The 24230-nt window shown below is 45.5% G+C and overlaps 1 protein-coding gene and 1 long non-coding RNA gene across 2 annotated transcripts in view; one reads left to right on the top strand and one right to left on the bottom strand.

Moving 5' to 3' along the window:
* Dock5 (dedicator of cytokinesis 5) overlaps positions 1-24230 on the bottom strand; it is a 192667-nt gene that overhangs the window by 34296 nt on the left and 134141 nt on the right. The window contains exons 23-34 of the mRNA XM_028883189.2: positions 23780-23891; positions 22869-22939; positions 22242-22348; positions 19739-19875; positions 17262-17357; positions 13088-13186; positions 9393-9487; positions 7612-7690; positions 5798-5898; positions 2501-2559; positions 1855-2009; positions 805-890 (exon numbers count right to left, since the gene is read on the bottom strand). Of these exons, the coding sequence (XP_028739022.1) occupies positions 805-890; positions 1855-2009; positions 2501-2559; positions 5798-5898; positions 7612-7690; positions 9393-9487; positions 13088-13186; positions 17262-17357; positions 19739-19875; positions 22242-22348; positions 22869-22939; positions 23780-23891 (1197 nt within the window). The remainder of the gene's footprint in view (positions 1-804; positions 891-1854; positions 2010-2500; positions 2560-5797; positions 5899-7611; positions 7691-9392; positions 9488-13087; positions 13187-17261; positions 17358-19738; positions 19876-22241; positions 22349-22868; positions 22940-23779; positions 23892-24230) is intronic.
* Positions 19872-23884, top strand: LOC119088512. Its single transcript, XR_005092161.1, has 4 exons — positions 19872-20159; positions 21978-22109; positions 23208-23332; positions 23804-23884. It is a non-coding gene; the product is annotated as an uncharacterized LOC119088512 (long non-coding RNA).

The raw sequence follows: 24230 nt of genomic DNA, 5'->3' as shown, positions 1-24230 counted from the left end.
TGTCAAGTTCCTTCACTGGCTGCGCCACGTGGACCACCTGCATTCACACTTTTAAAAGTGTGAACTCTGCAGGGGACCCTATGTTGACCCGCTGCCTCACTGAATTCTAACAATAAGACTGGAAAGTAGACACCACTCTTACAGACAGGAGTTGGATGGGGTGGGGGAGTTGGTTGTGCCTGTCAGGATGACACACTGCCTCCAAACACAGGATCTGAGAATGCGGTGGAAAGGGGATTTGTACTTAATCTTACGAGTCCCAGTATCCACAGACTTTAGCCACACCGCACACCTCTGTGCACAGCATGAAAAGGCTGAGTGTGTAGAGGCTGGGTAGGTGGGGCAGGACATGAAGGGACAAAGTGGGCTCAGATGAAGGAACGATGTCTTTATAGAGTGCCGACCAAGCTGGCTGAGAGACAGCAGCTCTGTTCTCAGAGTTCTTTGATGGGATATGCGAGGTATTTTTAAGCACAAAATCGACCTGGACTTCCCTTAAACAGCTGCTTTGAAGCCGCAATTAGAGGTGCCCCACTTTTGCTCAAGTTCATAATTAAGACACTGGGCAGGATGCCGCTGCTGTGTGTCTCCTTCCCTCGCCCATCTGCTGTGTTCTCCGGGGGCCAGGCTGGTTGGAAAACACAAGCATGGACTCACAGAGGGTTAACACTATCAGCTGTGTGTATTCCATCCACACCACCGAGGACCACTTGGTGACGGGGTGATTCTGAGTCTGCCACCGGCTGCTAGGCAGGCAGCAGAAGCTCTGCCCGCTGGCCTAAGGTGCTGCTCTGAGATACTCACAGCTTTTCCAGAAGAACCTTGTACTGTTCATCTCCTCGGCCCCCTTCCACTTCCTGATCCAGCTTTGTGATCAACTCGTTCTCAAACTGCAAGACAGAATTTCACAAGAGGATGTCAGATCCCGAAGAATACATGGGAGACAGTGGCCAGTCTTTCTAGATCTGGCTCAACGCCTTTCCAATTTTGAATTGTTTCCAAGTTGGCTCTATCTGGGATCAGCTAGGGAAAAGCCTCTCGGTAGGTCTCTAAACGTATAAAAGAGGAAGAGTCTCCCCAAGAGTGGGCAGTTGGATGTAAAGAGATATACGCTTTGCCTACTATTGCTCCTCCTGGTGAGTGCATCTACCCTGCTGCTGCCATCGCTATCTTTGCTGCAAACAGGATCTAGTTTCTTTGGCTTTCCAACATGGACTGAAGACTGGATGCTCACCAGGAATGCTCCAGGCCTTCAGCTTTAAATCAAGACTGCTGAGACATCCAGCGCATGGGCTGAGCAGCTATGGGCTCTCAGCTTCTCCATTGTGCAGACAGCCATTGTGGGATGACCCAGACTGTACTGCGTAAGCCAGTATAAAAAAAAAAAAATGCACTTTGTAATCTGTTTTCAGCGTATCTGTTCTGTTCGTCTTGAGAACCCTGACCAATGCAGTGCATGGTTAATAAAGGGAGGGCTAGAGAAAGGACCAGCAAACTAAAGCTCTCAAAGGTGGGCAGTGGTGAATGGGAGCTGGACCCACAGCATCCTTCCTTGGGCTGGCCTACACAGTTTACACCTTCAGTCCTGGGCTGGAGCATGGCAGGACTGATGGACCAGGCCAACATTTCATCTTCTTGAGACAGTGCTGACTTAAAAAAAAGGCATGGAGTGAAGAGACTTCTTCCAGCCTCTGGGCCAGAAGACCCAACCATGCATCTCATTCTTTTACACAATGAAATACAAAAGTATAAGTTGTAAGATGCAGTTTTCAATCAAGCTGCTGCCTCTCCGTTTAGAGATGGTAAATCAAGTTAACTGTTCCATAGCACTAAGAGCAGGGGCTGCCTTCTTACCATATGGAAGTTGCCGTGGCCACTCAAGTTGAACTCACACTGCATCATATCAAAGAAAATGGGGATTGTGGCCTTACGGAGCTCCACTTCAGGGGTCAGGGTGACTTCCAGAATGGGACCCACCATGGATGGGATGAATTTGATTTTGTGAGGCCCTGAGATGAAAGCAAATGAGGAGAGATTAGAAGACTGTATCACCGTGAGTCCCACCTTAACAAACTTCCTCCACGGGGCCCATAAGAGAAGAAAAAGTTCGTGTGGACACACCATGTCCACCAAGGGACGATGGCTGAGTGCTGTGCTCTGATTGTCTGTGACTGGCATGGTGACAGGGCTCACTGTCACCGTCCCAGGAGGGACCCTATGGAACCCACAAATCTACTTTTGTACACACATACAAATCTCAGGGTTCTATAAATTAAAACAAGAATTCATTATGGGTGTGTGTTTTTAATGCAACCTGTACAGAGAAATCTTTACTTTAGAATAACAGCAAGAAAGAAAGAAGGAAAGGGAAAGGGAAAGGGAAAGGAAAGGAAGGAGAAGGGGAAGGGAAAGGAAAGGAAAAGAAAGGAAAGGAAAAGAAAATAAAGGAAAAGAAAAATTGAGAATTCATGGAAGAGCCTGTTCAAAGTCAGACACTCACCCAGATTATACCACATGTCCCGGATCCTAAAGCCAATTTCCTTTCTCATGTCCCCATATCTAGGAAGAAGATCATAAGCAAAGGATTTGCAGTAGAACTGAGCAGCATGAAATAGTCACCCCTATTGGCATGGCAGGAGCTAGTTCTAAGCTCCCCAGACCCCTGAATCCGTTCAAGTCTCTTACACAGAATGGCTTATGACAGCGGTTCTCAGCTTCCTAATGCTGAGACCCTTGAATACAGCCCCTCATGTTGTAGTGACCGACCGTAAAATTATTTTTGTTGCTACTTCGTAACTGTAATTTCACTACTGTAATTATCTAATATCTAATGTATTCACTAATGTAAATATCTGATAAGCAGGATATCTGATACCCAACTCCTGTGAAAAGGGTCATTTGATCCCATGACCCACCAGCTGAGAACCTTTGGCTTAGGGATTGTGCACGTAAGCTACGCACAGCTTCGCCTGCACTTCAGATGATCCCTTAGATGACTCAGAATATCTAATACAAAAGACTGGGGAAGGTGCTTAATGGTAGAATATTCACTTACTACGTGCAAGGCCTTGAGGTAGATCCCCAGCACCACCAAGAAGAGACAATGGGTAACTACTAGTTGACTCATGAACTCACAGCCACTGTGACCGTGTCCACGAGACATGCACAAGATGAAGCCAGCCCAAGTGCCAGCACAGATGGCAGGAGGGGATCCCCACCAAGTCCCAACCCTGGCTGAAGGGCTGATGGTTACTGGGGGAGGGAGTGTGTCAGTTGTCTCCTGGGATTTAACCCTTAGTGGATGGAAGGATGACCATTTTCCAGTAGAGGGCCTACACCCATCCACACAGAAAGAGTACTAAGTGGGCTCTGGAGGGTTTTATAAAAAAAAAAAAAAAACAAAACAGGAAGTTGGGTGGGAAAAGTGTATTGTAGGGGTACATGGGAGGAATTGGAAGGGAGAGAGTGGGGGTGGATTTGGACAAAACACATTGTGTGTGTGTGTGTGTGTGTGTGTGTGTGTGTGTGTGTATGAAATTCTCCAAGCTAAAAAAAGAAGGAAAATACTTAATGCCATATAAATGTTATAGAAATATGTGTTATATCAATTCACTGGAAATAATAACAAGAAAGAGGTCTGTATATGTTATGCAAGGTGTCATTTCCCCTCAGGTATTTCGGCCTGTTTGAGTGGTGGATGCAGGGTTTGCTGGTCTGGAAGGGCAAGTACACAATGAAAGGGTAAAAACCAGAATAGTCCCCATCCCTCTGGGTCTCAGGGGAGGCTGGGGCTCTGTAAGAGATAAGGTCGGCACCCAGAGAAGCTGCAATAGATCGCTGAGCCATGTGGAGGACACGGGGCTTTTGGAACAGGAAGGACCGAATACAAATGCTGAGAGAGAGCTGGGAAATCCTCAACTAGCCAATGGGGAAGGGAAAAGCGAGAGAGGCTCTGGTCTCCACGAAGCAGAGACAGCTGAGTGAGGATCTAAATGAGGTGTGAGATAGATGAGACGCCATGACTGATGCCTTGGCTAAGGTAAGTCCTCACAGAATGCTCTTCACAGATCTCATGTGGGCAGGTCTAGACCTTGCCTTCTCAGCAGGGACAATGGAACACAGACAAGGTTTAAAAACTAGTTTTGTGGTGTGGTGGTACCATTGGAGGGACTGAGGCAGGAGGATGGGGAATGTTAGGCCAGCTTGGGCTATATAGCAAGATCCTGTGTAGTGGGCAGCTCTTAAAGGGTAGGTACTGCAAGTGCTTCTGGGAAACTAACAGAGGCCACACCTGGTTCTACAATCCCTTCTCTATATAATTCCCCACATGCTAGGGAATCTCCTAAATATTATTTTCTTCAAGTTCTTCACTGGAAATATCTTCAGAAGCCAGTTTTTTTTTTCAATTTTTAAAAAAATTCTCTTACCATTATATCTGAATAAAAATCCTTAACTTAATTTCATTAATATCAGGTAAGCCTACATGATCAAAATCTGAAACCTAAAGTCAACAAACAATCTCCATGTCTACTTATTAACAAACAGTAGGTTGATTTCTTCTAAAAACATGCATGAAGAAAGACCCCGAATCACACCTCAGTAATTGTAATACGTTGGTTTTACTTCTCAAATCTTATTTCTGCTCATATGTACACATGTTTTTACATGGGCTACGTTCATAGTCTATTTTTTCTTTGACAAGAGCCAGTATCAGTCCTAACGAGAATTATTTTTAAAAAAAGCCTTGTATTCTTTTAAAATTCATAGAATTGCTGTTACCAAGGCTAGCCTTGAACCCCTGATCTTCTCTCTTGTCTTCCCTTTCTGAGTGTTGGGGTTACAGGCTTGCACCACCGCGCCCAGCTCCCCCAGCACCCCTTGGCACTTTCTGTCTCTGTTCCTCTCTCCCCCTCCCCCCTTCCCCCTTCCTTGCCCCCTTCTGTGTTTGTTTCTGATTTGTAACCAATTATCTTCATTTGTAGCTGCTTAACCCAATTCAAATCTTCCTTCAAAGAGGCTCTATCGCTACCAAAGATGTTTTAAAACATGGGATTGATCAAAGGAGCCTCCTTAAAAATAAGCATCTCTCATTACTTACCCATTAGGGAAATCTACAAAACAGGCCATACATTGTATCTTTTAAAATTAGAGTCTCCCAATCTTAATCCTTAGTTATCAGTCTTGGTAGGGAGAAACCACAGGCTGAGGAATGTTAAATAATTTGCCTAGTTTCCCACATATCACAGCAAATGGAAAATGGGCTAAAATTTCAATAAATAAATTCAGACTACTTTCCAATGACAGCCTTTGAGCTTCCAGGCTCTCAACGAACTCTCAGACCTGACAGAATGCCATGAAATGTGTGACCAAACTTCTTGTCATTCCTGAATATAATTGCATTTTGAATTCCAAGCCATGAATCTAGAGGATAGTTTTAGGTTATATTTGGGTTTTCCTATTTCTGCTTTGCAAAGAGTAAGGAGGCACTATGCCTGCAATTTTGGTAAACTGACAGCAGGTGGCAGGAGATCCCCAGCAAGGGTACCTCACCAGGCACAGGCAGGAGATCCCCAGCAAGGGTACCTCACCAGGCACACACTCCAGCAATAGCATGGGGTGACTGAGGAGAGGATGGAAATACATTAATAAAAACAATATGAATCTGGAGGAATTTCAAGTCAGGTGAGTGATAACACATAAAATCCACATCATCAACATGGGCAAGTCCCTGTCATTTCTGAACATAAACACACGGATCACCTTCCCCATGGTCACCAAATCTTTAAAGGACACTTACTTTTTCACAATTTTGTTGCGCTTGGCTTCTGAGAAAGTCTCGAGCTGGAGGGACTCATGGGTGAGAAAAGCTACAGCCAAATGGAAGTAATTGTTCCAGAGCTTTGCAGGATGGATGCATCAGGTGGGCAGGACAAAAAAGAAAATAACAGCCGTGAGGATCCAGATAAAACACCCACGTGTGGGAGAGTCGCGCTGTGAAAAAACCCAAATAAAACCCACAGGACTTCTTGTTCCTTCTGGGGTTTCAATTATTCACCGCTAAAAGTCTTGAGGCTTAATATTAACCTTTAAAATAAACAAGCCAAACTTTACATTTTTCTTTACCCTGGGGGCATGGGAGAAGTTCGGCCAGGAAATGTACCTATTTATAGCAGGTGGCTTGGCAATATGTATCAAAAGCCCTCCAGCTCTGCCAGAATTTTGAACTAGTAAATACTTTCCTGATTTTTTTTTCCTGACAAAGTAACTGTGGCTAGTTAAAAACATTTCAACCAAAGGAGGCCCTCACAGCTATTCAATGTAACAAAAAATAGAAACAATCGGAACTTCCCTAAGAAGAACTTAGTTCCTGTATCACAGGCCAGAGGTGGTAATGGACCATATTCAGCCATTAAAAATATTGTGAAAGTGTTTAACATCATTGGAAAAAAAGTCTTAGATTGTGGAATAAGTAAAGAAAGTAGACAAATGGATCATTAAAGAATTACAGGGTTCATCTATATTTTGGTTTGTATATTATGTACAAGTTACACATACACAATGCTTATATATCCTCCTCTGGTTATGACTCTCCCTCTTAGAGGTCAAGATGAAAACCAAAAAAGCACGTGACAAGAAAAGGATATCACCAAGAAAATGTTTCCTGAACTTAAACTCCCTAAACAGCTGGGGTATGATGTACTTTCAGCAGGAACTGGGATACTGCTATACCCAGTTTGGGTGCACACACAAATATTTGTCACATGAAGGACTAAATGAAGATGAAGCTACCAGATACCTGGGTTTGTTTTTATTTCTGCAGATAGGGTCTCTTTATAGTCCTGACTGACCTGGAACTCACTAAGTAGACCATGCTGGTCTTGGACTCACAGAGACCCATCTGCCTCTGCCTTCTGAGAGCTGGAGTTGAAGGTGTGCACCACCACACCCATTATCTGCTTTGCAGGGATTCATGCACCAGTGACAGTGTGCCTATGAAACCGCTTATGTGCACATTCAGGCCTGTGTGGACAGAATCAGCACAAAACCTTGACCCTGAAGGCGAGGGTGAGAGCAGCCCCCTGATCCATAGCTTTGCTTCCTGGAGTTTCGGGACCCTTGGTCTTCTGTGGTCCGAAACCATCAACATTTCACTCCTCGCTCACATGAACTCACAGTGTCCCGCAGTAATTGCTCTGCTTTGCTGTTCATTGTTGGTGTTAATCTCATACGATGTGGCAGAGGCACAGATTAAACATCCCCTAGGTCTGCATGCATCGGAACACAGTAACAAGAGGGCTCAGCACTGAAGATTCAGGCTTCCACGCATGCTCCCGGACTGAATCTCTGAGGATCCGAGACCACACTGCATCTGTATTTTCAGTTAGCTATACTTTCTATGACCGTATTGCTCACACTTCCTTTTATGTGCGTTACTTTTTTTGTGCAATGAAAACCAAACCATTTTATTGTTTTTGTAATGTGTGCTTTGGGAAACTGGCAGACCCCTGAAAACCCTTTCTGACAGGGATGAAATCTGAAATGCCACCTTTTCTGCCGGCACAGCCTCTTGCTATCACCAAAGGCCTTCCAGATGGATGGGGGGGGGCCTACCTGGAGCTCGAAGCTTGCCTGGTCCATGAAGCTCTTTGTGAGAACTTCAGCAAACTGATTGATGGCCCGGAGGAAAACTCTGGGGAGGAAAGAGCAGATGAAGAAGGCAACCCTGTACCCCTGGAGATGTTTCCCTACCTACTCTGGACACAGAACCAATATTCCGGGGCTTTGCTGCGAAAGTCAGTATAACCTAACGGTGTTCTTAGAGGCCATCCACAGAGCATACTCTACAGAAAGAGGCATACAAACTCAGTCTCTTCAAAACAAGCCTGTAAAAGCTTGGGGGTTATAGCACAAGCTAACTGAGGATGGAGGAGAGACTGCAAGTCCAGGCTCTTTGCCACCAGAGCAGGTGGTTTACACTCTGCTATGACACTTACCTTCACAGGTAAGGTCACATTCTCACGAAATTGTCCTCGAATCTGTTATCTAATTGGGAAGGGACTTTCTATCAGGATCATGGAGAGCTGATGATGCTTATATTGATATGGCTTATGTGGCTCATTAGCAACATTCTAAAGCTATAATATACTGTAATACATATATATGTATATATATACATACACATACATATACATATATTCAGTTCATCTCATGTCTATCTGACAAGCATCTGTTGCTAGGTAGCAATTCTAAGGTGCTGACACAGGTGCCAGGCTCAAAACCTGACTCCTGGTCTAAGAAGATTCCAGCACAGTACTGGGTACCCTTCTTAAGACCTCTAGCTGTGTTCCAACAGAGAACATGAAAAAGAATTCTATGCCAGAGTTTCAAAGAGATACCGGAAACCAGAAGGAAGAAAAGATCAACAGACATTTCTGAAAGACTGGGTACTGGAATGGAGTCCAGTCCAGGAACAGAGTCGTGTGAGGAGAATTCTGAGTGCTTGTGAGAACAATACAAGAAAACAAGACAGGGGTCTTGTGACCTCAGTTTCTTCAAAACACGGAATTGTTCCTGGAACGTGTTTTCGTGCTCCTCCCAGGTGTAGCTGATAGGAATGAGTTTGTTTCAGATTATTCATTACAACTGGCTATTGTTATTTGTTTATATGTCTCTATGGAAAAAATACGATTTTGCCACATGTGGCTTGTCTTTGTGATGGCATACACCTTGAACTCATGAAAACTTTATCCATGGGACCTTTCTTAACTCTCAGAGTATAAACTGTCTGAGGCTCTGAATAAAATTGGCATGACTTTAGTCTGCCTCACTTATAGGCTCCATTCTCCTAGGTCCACAGCCTCTAAAGCAGTGACAGCTGGGGACAGAGGTTTCCAGTGGAGGTGATGTTTCAGAAGGACCAAGTGAACAGAATGCTGACTTCCAGAGACAGTGGAGAAGACATGACATGCAGAGCAGAGGTGTGAGGCAGAGAACACGTTCAGGAACCAGGAGAAGTCTGGTTGGTGCACAAGTCACGTGCTCATGGAGGATGTGGCTGGAAAGGCAGGCAGGACCTTGAACACTAGGATGACGTTGAACACCAGGAGGAGGGGTTCATATGGAGCCACTGAGAGGGCAGGCAGAGCTGATGGCCAGTGGGGATTAACATGAGGATGGTGAGGACACCAACCCAGGCCAGCAGAGACAGCAAATAGGGAGAAATCGGTAGCCCAGTGAAAGGGAGTTTCCAAGCACACACATCAGGGTCAGGAAGCGGGGAAGATGGCCCGCTTACAGGTGCCAGGCTTGAAGCAGAACAGCCCTTGGAGTATGTACAGCAGACCAGCGCATTCAAGGTCAAATGCCTCCAGAATGGCCATGGGCTCTCTCACCTGCTCTGTGTCATATTCATGACCATCCAGTCTTTGGCATACACATTCTTTCCAATCAGATCCTTAAACATAATGAAGGTTTCCATAAGGAAGTCCTGTGGAGAACAGTGGAGGAATGGTTTGGAAAACAGGCTCATCATGGTCTTTCTTTCAGCAAGTGGACAGAGGGAGCCCTATTTGGGGAAAACATGTTGATGGTCTCATAGTTGTGGCCTTCCCCGTAAAGTTGCTATGGGCAATGCATTCTAATACATAACTGTTGGGCAATTTGATTTAGCTTCTGTTTTTGTATCATGAGACAAAATGCAATCTAAAGCGGCCTCCTGCCTCAGTCTCCCAAGTATTGTGATGACTGGTGGTCAACAGCACCCCTGGCCTATGATTTGATTTGTTTGTTTGTTTGTTTCATAGCAGGAGTCTGTAAGAAAAACAGGGATACAATGTTATTCTTATTTTACAAATGGTTTCACAAGGCTGAGAAAAACTAAATGGCCACAGAAAGCATCAGTGGGAGACACTGACCCCACGTTTACAATCCTCATCCATTTGGTCCTCTGCTGTGCGCTGTCTGAATAGATCTCTTAAACTTAAAAAGTAGTTAACCATAGTTTTAATAAAACCCTTTTTATTTCATATGGACGGATGTTTTCCCTGCATGTATTATCTGTATATCACATGTTTGCCTGATGTCCATGAAGGCCAAAAGCTGGTGTCAGATCCCTTAGAACTTGACTTACAGAGAGTTGTGTGCTGCCCTGTGGATGCTGGAAACCAAACCTGGGTCTGCTGTAAGACCAGTCATTGCCATTTCTCCAGCCCCATGTCATCAAGTTTTTACAGCTCTCGGTTCAATTCTTCCTGACTAGTTAGGACAGAGGAAGTGTGCCACACAAACAGGACGGCTAGAATCTTGCAGAAAGGCTGCATCCACGTGGCTTGTGAGAACCACAGTGAGGAATAACACACGTGTATAGAGCAAGGGCAGCAGAAACGGTGAGGCTGGTCCAGAGGATGTGAGCAAAAAGCAACTCAGAAATAGAACAGGCAGGCTAAAAAAACAAAACCTAAAAGGTTTTGAAGCCATTTTTACTGCTTAGTTAAATTTAGACTTTTTCCACTGGGATTGCTGAAAAGAAAAGTCTAGTTGTTTGCTTCTCAGACTCTGTGCATACAGTCCCATGAGAAAAGGGACATGGTATAGTGCTAGGAACACGGAGGGACAGGGTACCACCCCTGGCATCTGTCTATCAGTTTATCTATCTACCTACCTACCTACCTATCATTTATCTCTCTACACACACATACATATATATTATATATATATATATATATATATATACACACATATATGTATGTATATCATCAATTTTGAGACAGAGACTCATGTAACCCAGACTGATATTGAACCAGGCTATGTAGCACAGGATAACCTTGAACTGTGGATCCAAACAGTCTGCCTGTGAACTCAGAATGTCCCTACTTCACCTGCTTTCCAAAGGAAATTACAAACAAAAGAAAAAGAAAAAAAAATCACTAGGGTATGTTCATACAGCCGGCAATGCTGTAGGATGGTCTGTATGTCAAATTGCTCTGATTGGTCAATAAATAAAACAGATTGGCCAGTGGCTAGGCAGGAAGTATAGGCGGGACTAATGGAAAGGAGAAAAGAAAGAACAGGAAGGCGGAAGGAGATAATGCCAGCCACCACCATGACAAGCAGCATGTGAAGACACCGGTAAGCCATGAGCCACGTGGCAAGGTATAGATTTATGGAAATGGATTAATTTAAGCTATAAGAACAGTTAGCAAGAAGCCTGCCACAGCCATACAGTTTGTAAGCAATATAAGTCTCTGTGTTTACTTGGTCAGGTCTGAGCAGCTGTGGGACTGGCGGGTGATAGAGATTTGTCCTGACTGTGGGCAAGGCAGGAAAACTCTAGCTACACTGCAAGAATGGGACTATTGTTACAAATAGTTACTCTTAGCTGGGCGGTGGTGGCCCACGCCTTTAGTCCCAATCAAGAGGCCGAGGCAGATGGATCTCTGTGAGTTGGAGGCCAGCCTGGTCTCCAAAGTGAGTTCCAAGAAAGGCGCAAAGCTACACAGAGAAACCCTGTCTCGAAAAAACCAAAAAAACCAACCAACCAAATAAACAAGCAAAAAACTCACAAATAGTTACTCTTCATAGGCTTTGACCACAAGCACAGTACAAGGTGAGGCATTTCCATGCATGGATTCAGTCAGTGCTCACATTAATCCTCCATGTAGACAGGATCTTACGGATGAGGTAACCAGCTCAGCAAGATTAAGTAGCTTGTTTCAAATATCTCAGAAGAGCTCAGAATGGTCACAGTTCAAACATGTGTTATCTGCTACACCATCTGCCCTGAAGGACATCACATCGCTGCTTCAGCGGCCTATACCACCCCCGTCCTCGGACTGCGTTCTCTTGCATCGGGTCACTGTAGACACAGCCACATACGGCTGACTCCTGAACCACGCTGCCTCAACTTGAGCTCTCCGCCTAAGCCACGTGGACCAACACTATGAAGGCCGGTGTTGGGCTAACAATGACAAATTCCTCCCATTTTCTTCTTTTATCTATACCATGTGGACACTGTAGAAAGGAGGATGGTGTGTGTGTGTGTGTGTGTGTGTGTGTGTGTGTGTGTGTGTGTGAAGAACTGTATCCATTTTGGCATGCCGGTCACACATGCTCAATATGGTGGGGGTGGAAAGCAGAAAAATCCAGACCAGTGGTTCTCAACCTTCCTTGTGCTGCAACCCTTTAATACAGCTCCTCATGATGTGGTGCCCCCCCAACCATGAAATTATTTTATTGTTACTTCATAACTGTAATTTTGCTACTGTGATGAATTGTAATATAAATATCTGATATACAGGATATCTGATATGTGAGCCACAAAGGGGGTCACGATCCACAAGATGAGAACCTCTGATCTAGAGCATAAGGAAGAATGAGCTACACATGGATGGTTGGAACCATCAGAGCATCACTTTGCTAATCCAGCCCATGCCTAGCCCACATCAGAGAATGTCTTTACCAACAGATTTAATTCCACTAACGTCTCCCTGGAGACCTTAGATGCATGCTTATAGAAACTATGAAAACAACTTTTCTTTTTAAAGCAACAGGAAATCACTTCCAAACGCTGTGAGGGGCAGAGGGGCAACCTCTGCTTACTTCCTCCTGAAAGAGACGGCTAACCACACTCTGAGGAACCAGTACACTCAGCCTCGAAGATTCCATGCATGGTACCAGGAACCAACACCTCCTCTTAAATGAGATACAAACTTTTTAGAGCAAAAAGATGTCCTAAGTGTTTCAGAAGAAGGGCCCACACTAAGTCCACACGTGATGGTCGTTTAGTACGGCTGTGGAACTCTTGTTTAAATTCTATCAAGTTGAAGTAAGCATCAACTCCCTCTTGTGCCCTCCATGGACAGCTATTCACACTGTAGTGGTCAGGAAGGGAGCCTTGAACTCATGATGCTCAGCCTGAGTTACTGGTCATTAAATGTAAGAAAGTTTCAGAGGGGTCTAGCGGCGCTCAGGAGATGAGGCGGGAAGATCATGAGTTTGAGGTTGGTCTGGGCTACTAGACAAGAACTGTCTTTAAAAAAAAAAAAAACATCCACTTTAGCATTGCCGAGGCCCAGAGCAGACGACTTACGATGATGTCGTGTCTGGTTTTGAAGGTGCTGATGTAGTGGCTGTAGTGGCTGTCCTCCATCTGCCGTAAGATGGCGATCATGCAAGCCACGAAGCTGCCCTGCAAGGAGAGAAACTGAGTCAAGGCTCCTGATGAAGACAGACTTTGGGCATCATAGATTGGGGGTTTTCTACCCATTGCGCTCTACTAAGACACCTGGAACTGGAAACACTACTTCCAAAGGTCTAAAGGCATGCATGTGTTTTGCAATTTGGCTCCAAGCACATCCTAGTGTGAGTTAGGAAACCGGAGCCCTAGGCATCCCACCAACAGCCACAACTTCTGGTTTCCTCTAGGTGTAGGGGCATTAAGATCTCAACTAGGTTACCAGTTAAGATAAACTAGTTTGTGGGTTCTGAGCCCATGGTTGGGGCAGAGCTGAGGAGCTCTTGGGACAATGTCTGGCGTACACAGAAAGGTCAAATCTGAAGGTGGGATGGCGGGGGAGAGTGGAGAGAAACAGCAGGTACCAGTTGAGCAGCTGTCAGGGACATCTGAAATGTTGGGGTAGTTTTAATTTCTGGAGCATTTTATGTTTGGGGGTTTAGGGGTTGAAGATGCACAATCCGTAAAAATCTATGCAAATAGTCCAAAATACCCAAAACTCCAAATTTTGAAATCCCTTAGTTCCAATTATTTCTGACAAGGGATATTTAATCTGCAGCAATTCTGAGGAGGAGGATGGGGTGAGGAGGACAGGAACCCTAGCATACCATTGCTCTGATTCTAAATCCCTCTGGACAGTTACATCTGTGAACCACATGGACTCTGCACCCTACTCCAAGAAAGGAGACAAAGAACTCCACAATGACTGTCATGTCTCCTTGCAAGGTCCAAGCTGCATACTCAGGGTGCTCTTCCCTCAGCTACACATGTTTTTCCACAGATCTCATTTTCTAGCCAGAGGGGAAAATGTACTGGCCCCCTTGTACTCATGTAAATACAAAAGACACACATATTTAAATGAATGTGCTAACACAGAGATGATGAAATACTGCCATGCTTAGGAGGAAAGGAGACACCACCCGTACACTCTCTCTGAATGTCCATCTTAGACTCTTTACTTAAAATGCTTATTTTTCCTAACCAAAAGGCAATGTAAACTGACTGTATTAAGCTCTGGACATACTTTACAAATCATTATATACTCTACATTTACACAACAGTCAAACGCTATTTGTGTCTCTGGGCTCTTGCCTACTCTGGATTTTGGATTTAATTTCACTTTTGTTTAATTTGCATTTCTTTTGTTCTGAATTAAGTATTCCGTCCATATGGTTTCGGCTATTTTATTTTCAATTTGCTTTTTCATTCGTAGTCTTTTTTATTGTTGTTTTTTGAGAAAGGGTTGCTGGTGAATGAATTCCCTATGTAACAGAGGATGATCCTGAACTCTAGCTCCCCCTTCCCGCCTGCCCAGTGCTGGGCTACAGTTGCTTATAGCCATGCTTGGTTCATTGGGTACTGGGGATCAAACCCAGGACCACATGAACACATGCAGGAGTCCTCCCAGGTGAGCTCCGCTCCATCCCACGTGTTCACATTCTTTACTGATTTAACTGAAACATTGTCTTCTTATTGGCTTACAGTAGTCTTTATATACTAAGTCTATTAGTGACTTTCCACATATGGTGTATGACCTTGACTTCACAAACCTGTTTTCAAATATAGAGGTTATATTTTTAATCAGGAAAAAAAATCTAGTTTTTCTTCTTTTTTAATATTTGGAAACTCAAGAATCCTTTTCTTATAGGATCAGGTACAGATCTATTTATGTTTTATTCAGGCTGCTCTAACATTTAATTTTTCACATAGAATTTTTCATTTCATTTGACATTTATCTTGAAGGTATAGCACCAAATGAAAGACAAATAATTTTTTTTCCAAACTATTCATTTGCTTTTCAAACTATATTAATTCAAAAATCTTTAGTTTCTTTACAGAAAGGTAAGGGCCTTATCATAGCGTCAAAATTCTACTTGTAAGTCCCTTGGTTCTGTCTTACTTAGGAATTGATACACACAAAGACACCTACATATAAACAAACACAAATGTATACACACACACACACACACACACACACACACACGTAAAAATACACACATGCAGAGACATACACATATTCAATTGCAGGAGTCTAATCTGATTTTAATTATTATTTTACAATGTGACAGGTTATGATTTACACTTGAATGTTCATTTATATGCATCTCATTTATTTTCATGCTCATGTTTGTGTGACTCAGTGGATGAGAATTTTCCTTTAAATATCTAAACCTCAGCCGGGCGTTGGTGGCGCACACCTTTAATCCCAGCACTCAGGAGGCAGAGCCAGGCAGATCTCTCTGAGTTCGAGGCCAGCCTGGGCTACCAAATGAGCTCCAGGAAAGGCGCAAAGCTACACAGAGAAACCCTGTCTCGAAAAATCAAAAATAAATAAATAAATAAATAAAAAATATCTAAACCTCTGGTACCACTTGACAGGAAGGCCACCGAACACACTTATTTCTAAACCACCTAGTTAGTAAAGAGCTCATTAGTTCATTGGCTTCTCGCCCAACTTTACCGGGTTTCAAAGAAATGCTGGTCATTTCAGCTAAATGTGACAATTATGTATGACTAGTCAAACATCATTCTGGACACTGAGATGTATTCATGAACACACATCACTGCCTAGACGGCCTGTTAGTTTCAAGTGTTCTCCAAAAACCCCTTTACCTGGGGCAGGCTGGCCACACCCCCAGCTCTGCGCCAGGGGACAGACAACTAGCACACAGGAAAGGTTGTTGAAAACCTTATGTCCTTGGGCTGCTGGGCTGGCTCAGCAAGCAGAGGTGCTTGCTGCCAAGCCTGATGGCCTCAGTTTGATCCCCGGGACCCACTTCATGGAAGGAGAGAAATGATGCCTGAAAGTTGTTCTCTGACCTCCATACACACATCATTATGGCACACGTATGCATTCTTACATGCACACACACACACACACACACACACATACACACACACACACAATAAACAAACAAATAAATGAATGAATGGATGAATGAATGAATGAATGAATGAATGAATGAATGTAATTCTAAAGAGAACGTTGTGCCCTTGAGAACAGCTAGAGGAAGTACCTGCAGAGGGAATGAGAAGCCAAGAGCTCAGCCATGGAGAGAAAGCTCAATCTCTTGGAGAGCTCCAGGCCGACTGCCTCAATTTCACCAGCTAATTGCGGCTGGATGCTTGGGGGCCTCCTATTGGAGGGTCCCTTTGCTTGCGCTCACTGGGAGCACCCCAGCAGCCTCTGCTACTTGCTATTTAGTCTAAATCAGTCAAGCATTCAAAAGTCCAAACTGCGGCTCTCTAGGTCCTTCTTTGGACCACACAGAACAATCTTCTAATTAAATCTAACCTCAGCTTTTGGTGTAATCAATAGAAGTTTTTGCACTTTAATCATGACGCCACTTAGCTTCTCATCATTATTCTGGCCTCAATTTTACCCTTTATTGACAACTATTTAGGCAAAGTGGATAGGGCACCGGCCTTTCTGAAAACACACTGATCACAATTTTTTTTTTTTTGGTTTTTTTGAGAAAGGGTTTCTCCGTGTAGCTTTGGAGTCTGTCCTGGAACTTGCTATGTAGACCAGGTTGGCCTCGAACTCACAGAGATCCGCCCGGCTCTGCCTCCCAAGTGCTGGGATTAAAGGCATGTACCACCACTGCCCGGCACTGATCACAAATTCTTTTTTTTTTTTTTCGAGACAGGGTTTCTCTGTGTAGCTTTGCGTCTTTCCTAGGACTCACTTGGTAGCCCAGGCTGGCCTCAAACTCACAGAGATCCGCCTGGCTCTGCCTCCCGAGTGCTGGGATTAAAGGCGTGCGCCACCACCGCCCGGCACTGATCACAAATTCTTAATGATGGCTGCGTTTTTCCTTGAACTAAAAGGGCCTGGTGGCTGCTTTTCCTGAAGGAAATCCAATCCAACCTGGGGCAGAAAGCTCGTGTAGAAGCTGAGATATGTTTAGAACTCAGAACTATGATATGGTATTGGGGGGGGGGGGCGTGCAACATGGGTTCAGTGCTGAGCCAATGGTGGAACGGAGTGAGACCTTGTGCCTGCAGTGTGGGCTACCAGGAGACTCACAATGTGAGGAGACTGTCGGCTCATCCCAATCACAGTCCGGTTGATCCTTCTCAACAGCCTCTCCATGATCAGCTGTACGTGTGCTGAAGTGGGGCCCTGCAGGAGAAACACAGCTGTGACGTCATTCCCAGCCAAGGATGCAGAGCAGATGAGGGGTACCCTGGACAGTCAGGCACATGCATGGGAAGTGAAAGAAAATGCTGCTTCTGTGGAGGGGCAAAGAAACAAAAACTAAACAAAGAGAACCCCCCAAAAACAAACTCAAGGTTAGGGGTCTGTTGTGCAATAAATGTTGGTGACTCCTTCTCATTACAAGTATTAAAGCCCTAACACCCTAGAATATCAGAGGACGTCTGGGAAGTAATTAAAGTCACGAGGGTGGGGCCTTGATCTGACAGAATTAGTGCCCTTATTAGAAGAGACTCTGGGTTGGGGGGGGGCGTATACATTTCCTTTATACTCTCGGCCCATCGTTTCATGTATTCATGGACTAGAGACCACAACAGCACACAGGGAGAGGGTGGCCATCCTCAAGCCTTGAGGAGTGTCCTCAGCGGAACTCAATCACACTGACACCCTGGCCTCAGACTTTCAGCTTCTAGAACTTCCAGGAACCAAACTTCTGTTAAGGCTCCCAACGCCATGGTGTGTTACAGAAGACTCGGCATCATCCCTCTAGAACTTAGTGTTCTAACAGTCACATGTGACTCTGAGCCATTGGTCCACTTCCCTGATCTCTAGTTTTCATCACAGTGAGTGGAGGAAGGTAGCAGTGCTCTTTATTGGACTCAACTGTACTAACACAAGAGAGCGCTGAATACAAGTGCATGCTCTAATTCCTTCCCTTCCCGTAGTTGACATCAGGGCATCCATTTTTCCTTTGTCAATAGTATCAATTCCAGTTTCTTGGCCCAGAGTCCACTTACGCCTCTCTGTGCCAGGACCCTGCTTGGCTTGACCCTGTGGGCAGGCCTTGTATGAGCTGCCACGGTAAGAGTCACTTTTTTAAAAATGCTATGTATACGACATGACTGGTCACATGTTTTTTATCTGCTACTAAGTTCTTGGTTAAGAACCAAATTCCCGGTCACGTGACTACTGGAAAACCGTTTTCAGCTTTATAATGTGGTTTCTGCAGGTATGTGTAAGGATAAAGGAGGAAGGATTATCTATCATGAATAAATATCAAATGAACTGTACAAACAGTATGTGAACTCCTGGGGCCCAAGGATATGGAAAAGACAAACATAGGGCTTAATCAGAGAAAACAAAAGTATCTTCACATGCTTTCTGGGGCCAAGGCTGGCATAGCAGAAATACAAAAGCACCCACAGGACTGACAAGCTGGGATAAGGTGGGCGACCGAGCCACGGTTGAACTAGTCAAGTGAAGTCCGAGTTGGCTGTGAGATAAAGCATGAGTATCTTTTGTGTCCTTTGGTAGAGTCGAATCTAAAGACTGCTAAGAATCACAGGCCAAAAAGCACATGTGGTCTCTGCCCTGTGGGAACCCCTGCCCTGAGCAACCGTCACGGGGAACACAGCCTGCCATTTAGAGTGACATTCTTTTTTCTTCTGTACCATCAGTGCGCAAGAGAACACACCCTGTGAAGTTTCCCAGCATCTCCAATGGGGCCTGAACATAGCACACAGGAAATCCAGGCAGGGCCAGCTCCCGTTTTTTTTTTTTTTTTTTAAGAGGTGGGGGTGGGGTGGTCACAGAGAACACCAAAAGCATCAACCTGTGCATACGTGGGGGGCGGGGTGTGCCTGTGCGTGAGGAGACCATTGCCTTTGTCTTTCCCACTGCCTTCTTTGCTGAGTTAGGGTCTCCCACTGGGCTTACAGATCACTATTTTGCCAAAACTGGCTGACTAGTGAGCCCCCAAGGTATACCTGCCTGTCTGTACATGACAGTGCTGGGGTCACACATACGTATGTGCAACCATGTTCAGATTTTACCTGTGTGCTGGGGAACCTAAATTCAGGTCCCCATGCTTACATGGCAAGCTCTTGACTCAACGAGCCATCTTCCCAGCCCATGAAGAAGACTCTTGTTTGTTTGTTTGTAATCTGAGATGGAGTCTTACCAAAGTAACCCTGTCTGGCCTGGAACTCGCTAGGTAGATCAATCTGGCCTCGACCTCAAAGAGCTGCCGACCTTTGCCTCTTGAGTGCTGGGATTAAAGTGTGCACCACCATGCCTGACCAACTTAAACAGTCCGTAACAGCACTGCCAATGACCTCAGTGGTAAGCCAACCAGGAAAATCCCCCAGTGAGGGCCCTCACACTAAGCTATTTGATTGTATCGGACCCTAAAGTGAGGTCCCGCGTGTTTAGTCCACTCTGAAAAGGACACAGCTTGCTCTAGCACCTTAGTGCTCCTGCATTGCCTGAGAGGAGGAAGGCCACGGAGTTTCCTGTTGGGGGCAAAGGGACCGGCAGAGCCTCGGGCCATAGAGGATGACTGGACTCACCACATCCTTCCTGTCCAGCACCTCTAGTATGTTGCTTAGAAGCTGTGAGCTGGCCTCATGGTCGGGTTTGCTCGAGTGGTCGTCCAGCTGGCCACTGAGCTGGTCTGTCAGTAGCGGAAGCAGCACCTCCCTGCACTCTGAAGAAGAACAGAAATAGGCTCACGGAGCATGGCTACCCCCAGACCCACTAGCTCCCTCTGCAATCATACATGTCTCCGACCCTCCTGCAGTCAGCCCAGCCAGCAGAGCACATGGACTTCGTTCAGCATGAAGCTTCAATCTTGTCCCTGGAGTTCATAGTTTAAGAAACTCCCACCGAAGGCAGATGTGAGCACGGACCAAATTCTTTCTTTTTTCAGTGCTGGGGATTGATGGGAGGGACTCTCCTTCTAAGGCTGCGACGGATGCTTAAGCCTTAACAGTGAGTGAATTATATAACAATTTCTCGTGTGTGTGTGTGTGTGTGTGTGTGTGTGTGTGTGTGTGCGCGCGCGCGCGCGCGTGCACGTGAGCATGTGTGCGCTTGCTTGAGTTCATGTGTACCAAATGCATGCAGGAGCCCATGGAGGCTAGAAGAATGCATCATATCTCCTAGAGATGGAGTTAGAGATGGTTGTGAGTTGGAGTTAGAGATGGTTGTGAGTTGCCATGTAGGTACTGGGAATTGAACCTGGGTTCTCCACAAAAGCAGCAAGTGCTCCTAACTGCTTAGCCATCTCCTCAGCCTTCCCGCTCCCCATTTCTAATTCTGTTTTAAAATTTTTTATTTTTTGATATTTGGTGCTAGGGACTGAAGCCACGGCTTCCCACATGCTAGGCACATGCTCTACACCATCAACCCTTCCAGTGTGGTCTTTTGGTTTTGTTTTAAGGCCAACATGAGCATGAAGTCACAGGAAATAGAGAAAAACAAAGACAGCCATGTTCTCAGAAATGCTTGCACTCGACAAAGACAATTAACTATCAAATTCCTGTGAACATGGGCTTCCCTGTACGTCACACGCACATTCTGTGTACGTCTCTGTGGACGTGTGGTCTATGGAGAGCGTCACTTCCTATGCCTTTGTCCTGGAATCTCCACCAGGATGGTACTTTATTAGGATGACTCCAGGCTCTCCAGACACTATAAAAGTGACTGTCACAGTGGTTCTACTGCCTCCAATGAGACCAGTTTAACTGGAGACTGCCGAGATGGCTCCTGAATTTGATCCCCACAATACACATAACAAAAGAAGACTTGGATAAGTTCCTCTGATCTCTATGTATGTATGGCAGTATGCATGTGTATGCATGTATACACACACAAACACACACATACATACACACATACTACTGCCACCACCACCAACAACAAATAAAATGTAAAAAAAAAAAGAAAAGAACTATTCAGCTGAGTGTGGTGGTGCATGCGTACAATCCTAGGTAGACAGGAAGAGCTAGGGTCTGAGGTCAGCCTGCACTGCAGGGAGAAAACTGTTTCAGTGAAAAAGGAAAGAAACAACAGTAACTATCAGAGGTAGTGCACTAGGCTGGAGAGACGGCCCAGCAGTTAGAGAGCACTCGCTGCTTTTCCAGAGGATCTGAGTAAGTTTGGTTCCCAGCACCCACACCAGGTGGCTCACAACCACCTGTCACTCCAGCTCCAGGGGATCAGGCACCTCTTCTGGCCTCCTTGGGCACTTGCATGCACACACACACACACACACACACACACACACACAGAGAGAGAGAGAGAGAGAGAGAGAGAGAGAGAGAGAGAGAGAGAGAGAATAAAAAGGAAAGAATAAACCAACTTCAGCCTCAAACTGCTTTCCCAAGAGGTCCTTAAAACCCAGCAAAATGGGCTAGTAGTGGTGGCACACACCACTCAGGAGGTAGAGGCAGGTGGATCTCTGAGTTCAAGGCCAGCCTGGTCTACAGAGTGAGTTCCAGGACAGCCAGGACTATACAGAGAAACTCTGTCTCAAAAAAACAAAAATACACACACACACACACACACACACACACACACACACACACACACACAAAGTAGAAAGAACCAGCAACCTGCCAAGGGTACAGCTGTTATCAAACTCCATTTAAATAGAACAAGGCAACAAAACACAGGCTGGTGAGCACTGCCTATCACAGATGTCAGCCTGGCCTGGGGGAACCTGGGGGATCTCCTTCCTGCTCATCTTAACAGTTCATTTGTAAAATTTCATTTGATAAGCTTATTTGTTGATGCTTTTTTTTTCAGCCTTTTGTCTTTTGTGAATACAATAAATATCACAGAGATGCAAACACACTGTTATATTCAATTTAAAGAGAGGCGTCACTTGTTAAAAATCAACTAATCTAATCTGAGCGAGACCAACCAGAGAATAGAGGAGTAAGTACCAAACATAGCAATGCTTGCCATAACTCCGCAGTAAACCGCTCTGGCACACATGTGGTCAAGTGGAAGGCTTCAGACATCTTCTTCCCCAAATGCTACAGGTTCTGAGGGAGGAGACTTCCTTACCTGCCTCCTGAAAAAGGCTGCTCTCCACTATCTTGGTCATGCAGTTAAGCTTTTGCCGGACCAACTGGTTGTCGGGAATGCTCTGAATGAATTTGCAGAAAAGCACGCTGGAAGAGAAGTCGCAGGGTCAGTGTGCTCACTTGGCCAAGCAAAAGACATCCTCAGGCACATCTCCACTCTGAGAGCTGAGCAGGAGGAGTGACCCGGAAAACTCAGGGATGACCTAAGACTTGATTTGAGAGTGTCTCTGGGAACATTCCTGTCCCCAGAGGGTTTTCTCTTAGGACCGACTTTGCCCTTGAGAGCCTAGCACACCCACACTCACCATCACTTCCACCTCAATTCTCAGTTACTGTAAAATGCCATTTCTAGCAACCTCCTCTCTAAGAGCCACCGTACTTTGCCTTCCTAGGCTCCTTTCTTTTGCATAGCTTCTTTTTCCCATGGAGAGTGCAAGTCTCTCTGCGGGGCCCGCTTTGTGCATTCTTTTCTCTCTTCCACAGAAATGAGCACCAATAGGTGCTCCCTGAACACTTGTTAGAACAAAGCGTGTGTAGCAGCCAGCCTCTGCCCAGCATTGGGCTGCCGCTGTTAGTTTCCAGATACAAATAGTTTTCTGCTACTCACCTGAGCTCCATGGGATCGAACACCAGTTTGACGTCATTGATTATGCTAGGAAGGTACTTCAAAGCTGCCCCCTGTAAGAAGCATGAAGTCAGCCAGTGCCGAGGAAGTTAAAAATGGAATACGCTGCTGCATCCCAGGAGGAGAGGGCAGGACTTGGGGTTTAAACTGGGAACTGGAAGCAGGTGCCCTTGCCATGAGAAGCTGGTATTGTTAAGAATGAACTCCCCCAAGCTTCCTTCTGAAAATGCAGGAGGCCCAGGCCCTGGTCTTCATTCCTGAAAGGCCATGTGTATTTACAGCACTTTTTTTTTTGGAGGTAATTCAAGTTTGTCCCACCAGGTCACCATGGAAGGCAAGGAAGAAATAGTAACATTCAAACTGGAGCCCTCAAGGATTACATGCTTCACAGTTTGTAAAAGCTGCTGCTGCTGCTGCTGTTCGTGACTCTGCACTTCTGGAAGGAGGTGGGCGGGGTGGGTGGGGGTGGGGGAAGAGGTGGTGACAGAGAAGATAAACTGCCACCTGTGACAGCCAGGGGGATCAGTTGGCTAAAATCAAGGGATCAAGCAGGACTTAGGGCAGCCACTCAAGCCGAGTCTAAAAGGGAAGCCTGTCTTTGGTGAGCTGACATTTGAAGATGCAAATGCATATAAAAGTTAAAATGTAGACCTATTTACTTTGAATGTGTGCTTGCTTTTGGGCAATGCTGTGGCTAGAACCCAGGGCCTCTTGCCTGCCAGGCAAGCAACCTCACAGCCACAGCCTCACCCCACTTCTCCCCTACTTCTGCCCGTTCTACTGTGCTTCTCCAGCTCTCCATGAGCACACTTCACTTCCCCCTCCCACCACGTCACATCTTCGGGAGGGGTCTTCGTGGGGGGGGGGGTCACCCACAAGGTCGCCAGGCTGACCTTGATCTTGACGGCTTCTTCTAGAGGCCTGTCCATGAGCGTGTTGAAGGCAAGAAACAACTGGCGGATCGAGTTGTTGAATTCATCTCCATCTTCACTCTGACCATAAAATCTAATAAGGAAGGAAGAGAATTGACAGCAGACTTGTGGTCTCAAAAAACAACACTAGAGGTCAGTGCCTTGCTGGTCACCATCTCTAAATTGTGCAGAGACAGCTCACGGGGGCACCCCAGGACTGTTTTTAATGGGACCGAAAGTCAGCCCAACAGGCTGGAAAGACATCAAAAGACCCCGAAAAGAGCAAAGCGGTCGTCTGTAGGTGAAGTCCTAACCCACGGTCTAGAGCTGGCTAACTAGGACTGCCAGCTGTTGCTGAGTGGAGGGCCCCAGCCTGGAGAAGCATTTGGCTCTGGGCACTGCTGGTAGGAGAGAAAATAGCAGCAAGTCACTA

The sequence above is a fragment of the Peromyscus leucopus genome, chromosome 9 (assembly GCF_004664715.2).
Source record: "Peromyscus leucopus breed LL Stock chromosome 9, UCI_PerLeu_2.1, whole genome shotgun sequence".
Classification (NCBI taxonomy): Eukaryota; Metazoa; Chordata; class Mammalia; order Rodentia; family Cricetidae; genus Peromyscus; species Peromyscus leucopus.
Note: the sequence above shows the minus strand (reverse complement) of the source record. Positions and strands in the feature narration are given on the sequence as shown.